Source organism: Callospermophilus lateralis, chromosome 10 (assembly GCF_048772815.1).
Source record: "Callospermophilus lateralis isolate mCalLat2 chromosome 10, mCalLat2.hap1, whole genome shotgun sequence".
Taxonomy (NCBI): Eukaryota; Metazoa; Chordata; class Mammalia; order Rodentia; family Sciuridae; genus Callospermophilus; species Callospermophilus lateralis.
Genome location: NC_135314.1, coordinates 7,146,377 through 7,163,387, shown reverse-complemented (window position 1 = coordinate 7,163,387; position 17,011 = coordinate 7,146,377). Strand labels below are relative to the sequence as shown.

Below are 17,011 nucleotides of genomic sequence, written 5' to 3'. Positions count from 1 at the left end.
ATGCTTTCAGTTTTTCTCCATTTTAGAATGATGCTGGCCTTGGGTTTAGCATATATAGCTTTTACAAGGTATGTTCCTACCATCCCTAGTTTTTCCAGTGGTTTTTTAAAAAATATCTTTGTTTTATTTATTTATTTTTATGTGGTGCTGAGGATCAAACCCAGGGCCTCACACATGCTAGGCAAGCGTTCTACCTCAGAGCCGCAAACCTAACCCCCTTTTAGTGTTTTGAACATGAAGGTATGCTATATTTTGTCAAGTGCTTTTTCTGCATCTATTGAGATGATCATATGATTCTTGTTTTAAAGTCTACTAATATGATGAATTACATTTATTGTATCATGTTGAACCAACCCGGCATCCCTGGGGTGAATCCCACTTGATAGTGTTACCTTAAATTAGGTAGAAGGAAGTGATGTGGGGGGAGTGTGGATATAGGAAGGATGCTAGAATGAAACAGATATTATTACTGTTATGTATCTTTGTGACTACGTGACCAATATGATTCTGCAACGTGTACATTCAGAAAAATGAGAAATTATATTCCACCTATGTATATCAAAGTGCATTAATGTATTCTACTATCATGTATAACTAATTAAAACATAAAAAATTTAAAAAAAGAAGGTGACATTTCTCTAAGTTTTTCAAAAGTGTAGCAAGGAAAAATAAAACTAAACTAATTTACTACTCTTAGTAATTGGCTTATTGGAGGAATGTAAGCTGTTAATGACTGTGTTTTTGATTATTTCTGGTCTTGTTATTTTTCTGTATTTCTGAAACTGAAGGATAATTAAAAGCAATGGTTTATAAAATTATATATAATTATACATATAAAAGTGTGTATAACCAACTAAGTATATGTATGCACACACAAATTTAATTATACATAACATTTTATAGATAAAATTATACATGTGCATATCTGATATACTTTAGACAATCCTATTTAGAAAAGTTAGTACTATTAGAAAAGAGAAACAGGGCACTTTCTTAATATGTATCTTATAAACTAACCATGAGAAAGGCTTGCAGGCTGCTGAGTCCACATATTCTTCCTAAATATCTTTTGTCTGGTAGATACCACTTTGTTTAGAGAATGCATAGTAAAGTGAGAATACCCCAGATTTAAAATTAGGGAGGGGAATATAGTAGCAGATAGTATTAATTACTGCATTTGAACCTTGTTTGATCCCATAGCTCCTCAAGATCATCTGCCACTCTCTTAAATTCCTCGTATTGTCTAGAATTGATTTGAGTAATGGAAAGTTTGAATACATTTTGTGTAGGTGATGCAAAATAATACTTGTCAGTAGAAGAGATTTTGAAAAATCATGATGGCTTTGTATTTTGTTCATATCACTTTGCTCTTAATTCCTATTAGCATATGGTTACAAGCAGATTCCAAGGTTTAAAATTCATGATAATGTAAATTTGGAAACAAAACACATCTCTCAATATGTGTTTGCTCGAAAGACATTTACATTTGTGCAGTAGAGTACTAGGTACCCATTAAAAATAATGATTGCTGGGCACAGTGGCACATGTCTTCAATCTTAGCACCTTGGTAGGTTGAGGCAGAAGGAGTGTAAGTCCCAGGCCTGCCTTGACAACTTAGTAAGACCCTGTTGCAAAATAAAATGAAAACAAGGATGGGAATGCAGCTCAGTGGTAGAGTACTTGCTTAACATGCATGAGTCCCTTGGTTGGATCTCTGGTACTGCACGTCCCCCCTAAATCCCCCCCAAACAAAAACCAGATGATGCAAATATAAATTGTTGATACACAATTTAAAAAGGAAAAAATAAAAACCGTATAAATTCCACTGCCAAACTTTGGTAGAATTTTGTATGACTTCAGTGTTTTATACCTATTTTATATCCTTTGGTTTCTTAAAAACAATGAGCACATAATTTTTTATAATCATAAAATAGTGTAATTGAAATAAAAATGGTGGGAAAAAATTTGTAATTTTGAATTTGAAATGGAGAAAAGATTTATTGTTCAGCAATTCTAGCTTCTGAACAGCATAATTGCATATAATTGGATTGGAATGGTGACATGAATGTTCTAAAGGTATATAATTCTGATGAGAATGGTCAATAATGGGTGAAGACTTGAGACCAAATACGACCAGAATCTTGATCAAGATGGAATTAATAGAAGTGGAGAAATTGAGGCCAGTTTGAAAGACCTTTCTAAGGTGAACTCCACCATAAGAATTTGTGAATGGATGTGGTACACACAAAAGGAAAGAGTCCTGGATGGTTAGGGCTGTAGCCCTAATATGATATTAGTCTAATGGTGACATTTAATAATCAAGTCTGAGAATACACGAAAGAGAAATGGCATTTCCCCTTTCTTCCTGGTCCTTCCTCCCATCTCCCCCAAGTATGGGAAACTATGGGTACGTGGTAAATTCATTTTAACTTAGGGGCTGAGAGCAGTGGCTTTGGAGTTAAGTTGCTTTGATTTTTTTTTTTTCATATTTTTTTTGGTTGTCAGTGGACCTTATATATGTGATGCTGAGAATTGAACCCAGTGCCTCACAGATGCTAGGCAAGTGCTCTACCACTGAGTCACCATTCCAGACCTTGGATTTGATTCTGATCTCCTCTACTAGTCATGTGTAACTTGGCGTGACTTGTTTTCTCTGGGCCTTAGTTTTCTTTCCTTTAAAAAATGGAGATGATAGTTGTATTTATATAATTATGGAGACTATGAGTTAAAGTAAAATATAAAGTGCCCATTAAAGATATCTAGGTACAGTGGAACATAACTGGGACATGCAAGCTCAGTTCACTGAGCTCTTAGAAATGTGGGCGTGGAGCCCTTCTATGAGGGCTGGGCTAGAAATGAGGCCTCTGGGACTTAGGTTTACATATGATAGACGTACTACCTAATATCTACTTTATATGATATACTCTCCAGTATTAGAAGTTAGTTGTACACATCATTATGAATGTTACATTCACTGAAAGAAGAAAAAGGACAGCAAGCAAAATAGTTGACATATTTTGAAAGAGTGACAGGGTTTCTGTATTATTATGTTACACTTATCCATCATAGCTTAGTCCTAGAAACCATGCAGTGTCTCCCCTCTGATTGTGTAAAGAAAATTTGTCAATGCATTATACATTGAGATATTTCTCTCTTGAATTCCTGTATTTTTGGGGATGTCCAAATACTTAGTGCTCAATGTAATCTTTTCTGGATCCAGATGAGAGTCCAGAGACTGAGTAATAATTTGGTGGTTGAGATAATAAATATTGTGGACAACATTTTATTTAACCCACTTAGTTGTTCTTTCTTTTTCAAAATATTTTTTAGTTGCCAGCAGACTGACTGACTATCTATCTATCTATCTATCTATCTATCTATCTATCTATTTATTTATTTATATGTGGTGCTGAAGATTGAACCCAGGGCCTCATACATGCCAGGCAAGTGCTCTATCACTGAGCCAAAACTCCAGCCCTAGCTGTTCATTCTTAAACTTCTCCCTGGTGCTTATTTGGTTATATTAGTTCTTCAGAAATCACATGATTCTATCTCCATTTAACACTCATTTCAGGTACTCCCCCCTTCCAAAATGCCATTGAAGTGCTATGATCTAAGACCTATGTTTATAATTCTTCATGATCTTTTCTCTTTCTTAAGGATTTAGGGCAAAAATGATTCTTCTGCTATTGATTTTTACCTTTCTCTCTCTCTCTCTCTCTCTCTCTCTCTCTCTCTCTCTCTCTTTTGTGGTGCTGGGGTTTGAATCTAGGGCCTTGGGGATGTTAGACAAGTACTCTACCAACTGAGCTACATCCCCAGCCCTATTTTTTTTTTTTTTTTGGATTTATCTCCTTTAACATTTTGGGGGTGAGAGTAGAGGGAATATATAGCACACTGTTGTGGGTTGGAATCAAAATGTCTCTGTTAGACTAAATTCTCCCCCTAACTTCCCTCCCATCCTCCCTCGTTCTTCCCATGTTGGGGATGATTGAGGCAGAAGCATGTTCTAAATCAGGCTCAGGCATCCTTGGATTTTTGCATCTTTTTAATGGTCTCTCATAGCCATTTCAGTGATCATTAATGGGGAGTATCTTGGGGAGGTGAACTTTGGTGTATTACCAGTTTGCAAACTGTGACCTTATTCTAGTTAGTTTCTTTAATCCCTGCTTTTCACATTGATGCAATGGAAGTAACACTATTTACTTTGAAGGCTCTTAGGAGATTACTTGAATGTCTTAGCTGAGTGCTGGGTGCACAATAAGTGTTTACTTTACAAATGTCCTTTGTCCTGTTGCTCTTATTAATAACTTTGGTTTGTAACCACATTCCAAAGTCTTGTGTTTTTTGCCATTTTTACCCCCTCTTAAAGGTTGTGACTATTCCCAGGCTTTTGAGGGGAGTAATAAATGTCCTTTGTTTTTTAGAATTTCACTTGAAATCCCAGTTAATGCTATTGATTTTTCTGCAGTGCAACTTGATCATCTTATAAGGAAGAATGAAGAATTTTTCTCGTGTATTAAATATTGAAAGCATGACATTTCTATATTTCCTTCCCTTTAACTCTTGCCTATTACAATTCTAGAAAATCTGTTCCTAAAATTTCTACATGGGAAAAGACTTACTTTATTCTCTTTAATCAGTTGGTGTAAATGAGTAAAAACTCATAAGGAATGTTAGTCACAGTACATAATTTTTAGATAACTACAATGTAATTTTAATCCATAGAATCAGATTTTATATTTTTTATGCACTATTTCTTTTGATTTTATTTTTGGTCATTTATAATTATAGCTTTTTCTTTTTGGTCATTTATAATTAATTGGCACCTTCTGAACTACCTAAATTGTCCTTATAAATCTCATTGTGCATTCAAATTTTTTCATGTAGGTTAAAAATTTTTAATTGTGAAATATGTATGCAAGAATATATATAACACAAAGAGTAATAAAAATAACAGTGTACTTTCACTCAATGTAAAAAATAAGATAGTACCTAATCAATGTTTGAAGCTCCTTATATCATACTGATTTTTATCATCTGTTACTTTGTTATACTTCCTACTGACTTAATTATTTTTGAAATTAGATTTTTTTTAGTAGTTTTGTATCATTACAAAATATTGTGGCACTAGAGAATACATTGCACATGATAATTCATTATTGCCCAGAGTTAATCTGGACTTGATATATCTTGCTAATGCACTTTTAAAATCATGGTTTGCCAGTTAATGTTTATGGATTAGTAGTATTTTCTATAAATCTCAGTACATCAGTGTTTAAAATTAGTTGTCTTGAGACATTATCTCTCTCTCACAGACTAATCTCAGTATTTACCTGAGTATTATCAGCCTGTTAAAATTCTGATATCCCAGAAGGTAAGCTGTAGGTTAATTTTATTCCATGATTTTCAAACAACTAAAAAAGTGGTATGGTCATGGTGGTGTGGATTATAGTGGTTTGGGAGGCTGAGACAGGAGGCTGGTGAGTTCAAGGCCAACCCCAGTAACAGTGAGACCCTGTCTCTAAATAAAATACAAAATAGGGCTGGGGATATGGCTCACTGGTCAAGTGCCCCTGAGTTCAGTTTCTGGTTTTGAGCCCCCTCTCCCCGCCCCCAATGCTGTATAACTTTAACTTCAGAAAACTGCTTTAAGTTCAGTTCTTGAACTGTTCATAAACGGTTATATTTTCCTTTGGCAGAATGTGAGCTAAAGCACACTGTTAAAGATTTTGAGGACTGTTAAGAAGTTCCTGTGGTATTGGAGATGTTTTTCATTAGCATCTAATTGTTACTTCATAGTATGTGAATGACTCCATTTGTGGGGGAAAAAGATGAAAAATGTACTGCATATTTTTGTTAGAAAAACTTAAAATGTGACTATCTAGACTTATTCAGTTTCTTTCTTTCTTTCTTTTTTTCTTTTTTTGTGGTGCTGGGGATTGAACCCAGGGCCTTGTGTATGTGAGGCAAGCACTCTACCAACTGAGCTATATCCCCAGCCCTAGAGTTCTCAGCTTCTTCAGGATGAAAATTATATATCTGTAATTTGATTGCAAAGCATATTTGGTATTTGAAGTTGTCTACTTGTTGGCATAAAACTCTGACCTCATAAAAACATTTTTTTTGAAGTAACTAGCTTGAAGGAAATATGGAATAATAACCAAAGTTGAGATTTCTGGAATTTGTCATTAGTCAGTATATAATGGTTTAGTTGCTACATATCAGCAACGAAGTTTAGAACTCATTTAGATATTTTACTTTTTGCTAATGGTTACTTTCATAATGAACAGTGACTAATGGATGATATTTCCAGGTGTCAGAATTTTGTGTGTATTTTACCTAAAGGTATTTTAAGCAGTAATGAAATAATCTTTTAATTACTAATATATTTTTTAGAAATATTTTTTAAGTTGTTGGCAAATTTTATCTATCTATTTATTTATATGTGGTGCTAGAATAGAACACAGTGCCTCACACATGCACAATATATAGTGGACACAATATATTTTTATGTGGTGCTGAGGATCGAACCCATTGCCTCACGCATGCTAGGCGAGCGCTCTACCTCTGAGCCACAACCCCGGCCTTCTAATAATTTTTAATAAAATAAAAAAAAATACTGTTATTTTGTTCTGTTTCTAATAAAGAGCTTTAAACAAAAATTTAGTAATCCCATCTATTTCTGTTGAAACCATTCCAGCTGACAAGGTGTATGTAGCAGTCAGTATAACATTTTATAGGTGAGAATGTGGTGTTGAGAACCTAAAGGATTTCACAATATATATAGGTCATAGTTAGAGACCTTTTTTTCTTCTTCTTCTTTTTTTGGTAGTGGAGATTGAAGGCAAGGTTGCTTGATCACTGAGCTACACCTTTAGCCCTTTTTATTTCACTATGACAGGGTCTCTCTGAATTGCTTAGGATGGCCTTGAACTTGGGATCCTCTTGGCTCAGCCAGATAGATGCAATCATAGGCTTGTGCCTGGCTCTGAATTGATATCATCTTTCCCTATGGTGTGCCAGAATTTAAAAGAAGGACTATTTTTTATTTGGTCTCACAAACTTGTCAAGGCTGTCCTTGAATTTGTAATCCTCCTGCTTCAAACTCCCAAGCAGCTGGGATTACAGGTGTGTGTCATCTTGCCCCAAACTGACTATTTTTGAGGGATTTTTTTTTTTTTTTTTTAAAGAGAAAACTCTGATTTTGGAGTAAAAATGATTTAATCTCGATGACTGATGATTCACTTTATTTTTATAAATAAAGCTGTCCAGATGAGTACTTTTCTTTCTTTTCTAATTAGTTACACATGACAGTGCAATGATCTTGACAATTCATACATTTGAATCAAATAGGGTATAATTTCTCATTTTTCTAATTGTACAGGTTACAGAATCACATTGGTCTTATAGTCACCTATATACATACAGCCATAATAATGTCTATTTTATACTGCTGCCCTTCCTATCCCCCCTTCTCCTCCCCTCCCTTCCCATCACATCTCTCTACCCAATTTAATGTGACACACTTTTTTTTTTTTCTCCTCACAACATCAAACGTGTATTCTGTATAATGATGAGGGTCTCCTTCCATCTTCCATGCAATTCCCCTTCTCCCTCCTTTTTCCTCCCATCTCTCTTCCCTATTTAGTGGTAATCTTCTTCTCATGCTCTTCCTCCCTATCCCATTTTGAGTCACCCCCCTTATATCAGAGAAGACATTTGGCATTTGTTTTTTAGGGACTTTTAATGTTCATCCATACATCCATCAATCCATATACCTTCAAAACTGGTTGCTAGTTGGCTACAGTGGTACTTGATAGCATCAGAGCAGGAAAAGTAGTTGCTCAGGGATGGAGTCTCAAATATAAGTAATGATTTCAGACATAGGCAATTCCTAATTTCAGAAAAATTCACTCATTTCATTCCTTCCCTGACTTTATCACTCAGTGAAATATGTTCTGTTGCTATTACTTGGACTACAAAGTTGAGGCTTTTAAGAACTTTTTATTAGAAAGTAGGAGAAATAAGTAAAAAGCAGAAGTATGGAGGGGTAAATACAGATTTAAATATATATTATGACCCACTTGCCTAAAAAATGTTTTTCTTCAAACTACCTGAATAGATTTTGACAAACTTTTGCAGCACTATTTGGATTTTTACTAGTAAAAGCATCATTTGGGCTAATTAGCATACTAGTTGGAAATTGTAAATATTAATGTGAACTATTTCAATTTCAATTTCTTGTCTATAACTTACCAAAAATGAACCACTGAGGCAGTAGGAGTTTTGGATGGTAATTTAGGGGTGTGGAATAAGTTAGAGAAAAGGATTATTAAGCCTGGTGATTGGGATGCCATAGTATAAAGTGTAGGGAATTATAAGCATTGGTAATTGAGCAAGGAAAACAACGTATTTAGAACTTTTGTTAGAGGATCTAGAATTGTGTAAGTTTCTGTATTTCTTTTGCAGGGTTCTTAGTGCCTATGACCAATAATAACTTTTAGGATAAATATGTTTCTTTTGGCTAGCTTGGGAACTTGGCCAACATAAGCAGCATTGTTTCTGATAGAATACTCATTGAATTTCAGTGTTTACTTAAAAAAATAACTTTTTTGACTCAATTCATTTGTAAGTTAGGGCTTAGCCTGTATTTGTCCCTGCCTTTTTGCTGTTACCATGTGTTCTCAGTCATGAAGTAACAGTGGAAGCAATAAATACGAAAGAGGAAAGTAGTGTAAGAGAATTATAATAAAATAAAAAGAAACCACTTAACGAGCAAGAGGGCTTGTGAACTTGGGGAATCAGTTGAGAGGTATCTTCGAACTTAATTTGCAAATAACATTGGTAGCTTGATATCCTACCAATGTTTCCTTTGAAGTAGCTTTCATTATCTCTGCATTGATCATAAGTCACTATGGAAGGTGAATTTGCATACATATTAATTTGTGAATTGATGGAAGATCACAAAATGTAGGATCCCCCCAATTATATAGAATAATGGAACCTTCATGTTTATTTGATATCTAGAAATTCAAATTTTTATTGGTGGTAGGCACATTGTAAAACCATTTTTCTTTTCCCTGGCAGCTGAATATTTTGTGTTTTTATATGCAGTTGATTTTGATTAATGAAGATTAAGGTAAATTATTTAAGGAAGCCTAAATGATAGTAACCCAATTTCACAAATTTGAAGTATTTTAGCTGTGTGTTTTGGGGATTGTAGTTATATTAGATATCCCTCAGTTAGGGGGTAATTGTCTTGCATCATTATCTCTTATCATAATCTGTTTTTCTTCACACAGTGTTATAGTTTTGCTGCTGGACTCTTCCCTCCCTTCCCCCACCCCATCAGGATGATATGAGACTTGAAAGAAGACGATGCATACAGGTGACTCAAGTTTTGAAATACAGTAAAACTATGTATCTAAGAAAATGTGGGAATTGATGGTATATTTTGAATGGGGGAGCTTTCTGATAGGCGGTATTTAGTGTGGGGGAATTATTTAGTAAATGCAGAGGTAGTTGGGATATGTATTAAACTTGGATTTGGGACTCAGTTTGATAATCTTTTTTTTTTTTTTTTAAGTAGCAGTGTTAATACAAACAGCTTAGTAATTGCCCTTGTTTAAGCTTTTAAAAAGTTGGCTAATACTTTGGCAGGAATTGGACTATTTCAGTTAGTAAAATAAATATTCACTTTTATGGTTGAGTATATGTGTCCTTTCATCCTATTAGAACATAGCAAATCTCTTATGGGAGTTGATGCTTGTAGTGTATTTATTATTAAGACTGATGATGAAATTAAGAATTTAGCACTCGTGTATGATTCTCTTAAAAATGTGGTCTTTTTTTTTTTTCTTTCCTCATTCCCTACATTTGTTTCTGTCCTTTCCCCTCCTTCTTACCTTCCCTTTCATCCTCTTTTATCCTTTATATTTATATAGGAGAAGCAGTGTAAGGGCATTTGGAGGGATGTTTTTGATGGTTTTATAACTTATTGAAGTGATCTTATTTGTATATGGAAAATGGATGCTATTCTAAATGTGGATGTGTTTAAGGAACATTCTTGAAAATATAGTTTAGTTAATGGATAAAATGTAATTAACTTTTAAAGTTGTATGTTCTTAAATCAAGTAGATTGTGAGGCCTTTTGTTAAACTAGGAGACTTATGTTTGAGATAATCTTATTTGATTGTAAACTAAAGTCTGAAACTGGAAAAGAAGTAATTATAAACCTTGAAGAGATAACTAATTGAATTAGTGATGTAGCTATTTTTTTGTGATGGGTGTTTTCCTGGTATGCATTTTCTGAATGAAAATAATTATCACATTTTTATTTTAGAGTGATATATTTAAAATCATATTTCATGTAGACTGTTTTATATGAAGAAATTTGTTAAATATAGTATTTGTACTTTATAGATCAAATAATATGTTACATTCTTGAGGGACTTACTGTTTGTAAAACTATTGCTAACTTTGGTGTAAGTCAAAGTGATTGATATCTCTGTAATACAGTTCTCTCACAAGTGCATGTAGAGAGGTGTGCTCGTGTATGGTTGCCTGTACATAAGGCAGGTATGCTAGGAACAGAGTCTTCTGGCCCAGTGGCTGATTGTTAAAATCAACATGATGCTGATGCTAAATCTCACCATCATAGAAAATAAATAGAATTACTTATAGAAACAGTTTTAGAATTTTATGAACTTTTAAAAAATATTTTTAGTTATAGTTGGACACAATACCTTTATTTTATTTATTTTTATGTGGTGCTGAAGATTGAACCCAGGCCCTCACATGTGCTGGGTGAGCACTCTACCACTGAGCCACAAACCTAGCCCCTTATGAACATTTTTTGTTGTCACATTTTATAAGTTTGAACTTTTGGTGCAGGAATGTCTAAGCCATGGGAGTTCTCAGATTGCTCCTTAGGCACTAAACTGCACATTGACTTTACCAAGTAGAACTCACTTTTCAGTGAAGGTCAGTAGAGGAACAAAGTATGTTTGGAGTGTCTCAGATTTATCTATGATGATTATGACTTTGGAGATTTCCTTCACGAGAATTTGAAGTAGCAAACTTGCTGTTTATTCTCATAAGGTATGAGGGATTCCCAAGTAGTTTTTACTTGTGAAAGCCTTACAGCCTCAATGGAATTAAAAAAAGTAAAGAAGAGTAAAAATGGTTTGTAAAAGTTATTTACTTAACTTTATAAAAGGTAGAACCTAGAAGAATTCTGTAGATTAAATTTGTGACATAATCCAGTTTCTTATTTAGCTTTATAAAAATTATCAGTATTCATTTATTATAACTGAGGTGATGGATCTGTTGATTAACTTGATTTTAGTAATCATTTCACACCATATACATTATCAATATCATATTGTATGCTTTATATATGTAACATTTTTATTTCTCAGTTATACCTTAATAATGCTGGGGGGGCGGGGAAGAAATAGAGTTTTACTGAACCCAAGCTAAAGCCAAACTTTAATGTATCTCTAATTCACATGAATATAGATCTTGCTGTTGTTAAATTTGAGAGTTTTTTCGCATATTTTTAAATGTAATTAAGAACACAAATGAAATGAATTTGGATTCATTTTTGATTTTTTTGAAGAAAAATCACTGTGAGCAAATATTTATTTGGCTAATGTTGCTTTGTACCATGTACTGTGATTGGTGGTCTGCAAGGATCCCTGTGCTTTTAAGGATCAAGCCACACTCTTCATTTGGAGGACAGGGTAGATATGTAGACAGATAAACTGCATTTATGGTAAATTTTAAAGACTTGAATTCAGTGCATCTAGAGCAACCAGAAAACTCTTCTGGGTAGTAGCATCCATTGTAATGGTTTCAGCTGACCCATTGATATTCAGGTGGTAAAAGTGTTGTATGTCCTCTCCTCTCTGGAGCTCTAGACTCAAGTAACTGTCCTGGATGACTTTCCCATATAGTCCCTTCCTTGCCCATTTAATCCTCTTAGTTATGAGTGATATCATCTTATCTAAGGACACTGTCATTCTGTGAGCCTGGAAGTAACCAAGTTCAGTGTTTTTAGGATTTGGAATCATTCCTGAGCTTAGGTTTGGAAAAAGCACTGCCTCGGAGATTACCAAGCATATTTACATAAAGGCTTCTGTGGGAAGATGCCTGCTTAAGCCAGCACTTTTTTCAGTTTATTTGAGTAAGAGATCTCCCTTTCTGTACTTTTTTACTTGTACCCACTAACACCTCATGGAACATTATTTGGGAAAATCTGTTGCAATGCAGTAGTTGATGTCATTCTTTGTTTTGTTGAAATAGCTTTCTTTAACAACTAAAATTGTTTTTAATTATAGTTATATGTTAGCCACTTTAAAGCTTGGAATGGTTTCAGAGTATATATGTTTTATAAGTAACTATAGTAATTTTTTAAAATGTACTGATTTGGGGCTAGGGGTGTTGGTTAGTGATAGCTTTTGCCAAGCACATTTGAGGCCCTAAGTCCAATCCTTAGTACTGCAAAACAAAAACAAACACTAACAAAAAACCATAACTGATTTGTTCACTGTCTTTGTCATCATTGTTATATGTGAATTTTAAGTGCTTAATATCATTTGGGACAGTTTTTAGTATTGTATTCTCATTCATTTTAAAATGAATTTTGTAGGATAAAATCTTCATTTAGAACAATTAGATTCTAATGAGCATAGAAATTGTAGTATTTAATACAGAATAATTAGAAATCAGATCTATAAGTTTAAAAGATCCAATTTCTTTAATCCCATCACACACAGGGCATATTGGAAGAATCAAAGGGCGTGTACATTTTAATATTTTGATACCTGTTGTCAGTTTGCCTCCTTTTGGAATTTTTTTTCCATACACTCCTATACACCTCATCTTTTCCTGCATATCTCTCCTTTTCTCTGGCTTATATCAGTTTTCTCTTATTGAGTCAGTGATTTTTGTTTGTTTGTTTGTTTAGTAAATGATAAATCTACTAGATTTATTTTTAGCTCTCAGGTTTCTCCTTGTTTTCTACTTAATACAAAATCAGTGAAATTTTTTTTTTTTTGGAATTTTTAAACATACAGGTAAGTACAAGTAAATATACCCAGAGTTTTAGTCTTTACTGCACGTGGCATATTTTTCCAGCTCTCCCTGCCCTTCATGCCGGTTTTGATTAGTTGAGATTATTGTGAATAACCATTCAGGTTGGTGAACTGGAGTCAATAAGGACATTTGATGTCCTTATTGACTCTAACATATTATCAGTGCATAAATGTTTGGCAGTATGTCAAATTTTGTTATAATTGCTTCCTAGGAGTTTAGCTTTGGGTCATAGGGCTTGAAAATTTTTAAGACTCTTGATACAGAAAGGTGTTTGATTAATGTGTGCCAGTTTTTACTCGGTGGTATTACAAGATGTGTTTGGTATTAACTGTGTCAGCATTGACTGTTATAATGAAAAATAAAACTTAATTCTATAGACAAAAGATCTTCTGTTTCGAAAAATAGAAGTGATAGTGCATTCTCAGTGGAGGAGAGAGTTCAAATGCTTCATAGATGTATAAAATAAAAAGCAGCAAGTACTTCCTTTTTCCAATAGTGTGGAAGTTATTCTTCTCTTAGAATTATTTCTTTCTAGCTAGTGGTTTTTACTTAATGCTTTTTCAGGCATTGCATATATTTACTTGGAAGTTTCAGGCCAGTCTGATGGTTCCTCAATGCCACGGGGCGCTATGGCTTACCTTCTTCGTATGCCCTTGGTCTAGCAGGATCCTTGGGATTTAGGAAGCACTTTAATACTTGCAAAAAAGAATGTTTTTTTTTTTGCCACCGAACACCCAAAAATAAATACCTTAATCTGAATGCTTATTTTAATAAATTTATTCAAATGGCTTAAGAGTTCCTCATTAACTTCTGTTCCTTCTTATCTTTCATGTTTTTATTAAAAGCTTCTATATAGAAATAATTGATAATAATCATCATGTAATATAAATGAATTAAAATTTTTTTTTAGTTATAGATGGACACAATACCTTTATTTTATTTATTTTTTATGTTGTGCTAAGGATTGAACCCAGTTCCTCATATGTGCTAGGCAAGCACTCTACCACTAAGCCCCAGCCCCAGCCCCTAGAGTGTTTGATATTTTTGTAAAAGATAATGAGAAACTTTTGAGGCTACCCCCCCTCCCCCCTCCAGCCCCTTTGGTGCTGGGGATTGAATCCGGGGCCTTGTGCATACAAGGCAAGCACTCTACCAACCGAGCTCTACCCCCAGCCCTTGGTTAGCCCCATTTAACACTGAATTTTGTAGGTATTAATTCCTTTATTCAAGGTCCAGGTGAAAGCAAATGTTGTTAGCTTTTAGGGATGTTTCCCAAGTGTAACTCTGAAAGAATGTCTGCATTCTAGGAAAATAACAGTGGACATAGTTTTCTAGTCTCTTTAGTTTTCCCTGAGATGGAGCATCTAGTTTGGTTAAAAAAAAACTCATGAACAACATTTGTAAGATTAAGTGAACAGTGCTCTCAGAGATGTATACAAAAGTGTGTGGAAGCAAATCTTAGATAACTGCAAGACCTGTGTGGTGTCAGAATTTTCTCAGAAGGAAGCAACAGGTGCTACGGATGGTCCTGAGACTAGAACCCCAAGCTAGTCCACCAAGACTCTCTGGAAAGTTTGGCAGGCAAGTTTGAGTACAGCAGCTGAAGCTGAGGAGATGTTTCAAGTTCCCTAGAGTATATAGTAAGTTCTGAAACAGAGCTGGTCTCTGTGAATGCTCAAAACTAACCAGTTGGTGCTCCTTTCCTGGCTAAACCCCCACATTTAGGAGACACTGCTGGGAATAGAATCTGAATGAAGTGGTATGGAGATAGTTGGGGTAAAGGAAAAAAACGTCAGGTGAAAGTGGGGAAGATCATATTCATGAGTCTGTAGTGTGGTACGCTTCATGAAAACAGAAGAGGGCACTTATTAAAGTCAGAAAAGCTGCTTTCTCAAGAATTTTTTTATTTTACATAAAAATGAGTCACAGACAAGGATCACAGTCAAATTCCCAACAGAGTTTTTATAAGAAAAAAAGGAGTAAGGAGAAGAAAATAATATTGCAGGTAGTGAAAGCATGCCAGAAAGAAATGCCCACAAAACAAAACTTTTAACCCAAATGTTTCAGAAGAAACCCAGAGAGATTTAGAAAATGGTACAAATATGAAAGATCAACATAAATTTAAATAAGGAAAAATTAGAAATGTGTTGATAACTTTGAAAAGAGAAAAAATTTAAAAAGTCTTAAAAAATGAAATCTGAATTAGAAGCTTGAATGTGAAAAAGAAAAATCAAAATAGAAAATTTCTTTAGAGAAATAGATGGTGAATAGCAGGAAAAGTTTAAACTAGAAAGAAATAAATACAGATAAAGTAGCAATCCAGAGAAAATGACAGCTATTAAAAAATAGGCAAAGAAATGTCAATATATATAAAAGAGTTCCTGAAGAACTAAAGCAGCAAAACTGATACTACCAGTTAGAATCAGGAAAAATTTCTAAAATGAAAAAGATTTGCCATTATGTTTGGAAAGGTAGAGTGTATAATTGGATAAACTGCTCCAGAATTGATAAACCTGTAGAAACTTCTATTAAAAATTACTGGACTTGAAAGAAGAAAATTGTTTGGGCATATAGTCACAAAGACCCAAGGCATTATTGAGGTAGAATATTATGATCTGATTTTGATAGTGTTGCTTTATACCAGAAGTAATAGAATAATGTCTAACATTCTCAAGGGAAACCAGGGAGAATCAAAAATTCTATATCCGGCCAAGGAGACCTAAAGTAAAGAAAAATGTCGAGAACATGAGTGAGAATTTTGGACTCTTGTTTCTATGATCACTTCTTAGAAAATCCACTAGAGAACAGAGTAAAGCAACCCAGACTGCAGGGACATCAAATAGATACTTAACAGACCCTAACAATGGCTGTCAATGTGTTTGGTATGTAATGGCTGCATTCTCTATAATCAAAGTGAATATACATAAAATACAAAAAAGTAGATGCAGTTGCTGATTGCTTTATAGGCATTAATTGGGACCAAAAGGATATTAGTTCAGATCTAATTCTTGAGAGAGTGGGAGATGAGGGTACTAATTGAATTTCAGTGTTGTTCCTAAGTAGGGAATCAGTATGATATTCTTCTACCCTTAGTCACATTGCAAGAGCAAAAGAGAAGGCTTTGGGTATGATATAAAAGTAACCAAGAAAACAAAAGTATGAAGTTCTAAATTTGTTTCTTTCTAGGGAGAATAATAGAATAAAGGTAATAATACCTCATATGTAATGCACAGAGTGTAATAGCACATACCCAGGAGAAGTGCTTTATTTTTATTCATATTTTATTATCTCCCCTCCTAGCTGTTACCAGACTATTTATACAAGTTTGGAGCTTGCATTTTCTTTAGTTTCCCATTTATTTGAGAAATTACTGTCTTCTCAAATTATTTGTTTAATGTCCCAAATTTTATTTGCTCTGCCTGTATTATCAGTTATATTTAAGTTCAAAATCATATCTTGTTTACATAATTTAAAACTTGTGCCACCTCATAATGTCATTTTCTTATGTTTTTATGTACCAGTTAAAGTAAATTACAAAATAAAATTTGTGTTGAGGCTATTTTATTCATTTGGTTATTAGAAGTATGCTGATTTTTATACTTGACCGCCAGTACTTTGTGCCTATGATTTGGATTTTAGCTTTGTTCATAAAAGACTTATAGGGACAAGGTTGGTAGGAAAAACCATGTAACCAGGTTGAAAGGTTTCTGGGAACCACATTAACTGAAAAGTTAGTCATTTTGTTTTTCATATGGATGTATTTGGACTTACTTGCTTCTATATGAACATAAGAAAAATTTCATATGGAATTATGCATATTTATTGTTAATACAAGTAAAATATTTTAAGTTCTCTCTGTCCCCATTAAGTAAAACCCAACATGTTTGTATCTTTTCCCCCTGTCTTTGAG

At 34.0% G+C, this 17,011-nt stretch overlaps 1 protein-coding gene across 7 annotated transcripts in view; it reads left to right on the top strand.

The window, feature by feature from the left end:
* Positions 1-17,011, top strand: part of Dyrk1a (dual specificity tyrosine phosphorylation regulated kinase 1A) — a 144,669-nt gene that overhangs the window by 51,972 nt on the left and 75,686 nt on the right. For 6 of the 7 annotated variants that reach the window (XM_076867574.2, XM_076867571.2, XM_076867572.2 and 3 more), the window contains exon 2: positions 9,306-9,391. The exons of the other annotated variant lie outside the window; for it this stretch is intronic. In XM_076867574.2, coding sequence (XP_076723689.1) covers positions 9,382-9,391 — 10 coding nt within the window. In that variant the 5' untranslated portion in view covers positions 9,306-9,381. The remainder of the gene's footprint in view (positions 1-9,305; positions 9,392-17,011) is intronic. 7 annotated transcript variants of the gene reach the window in all.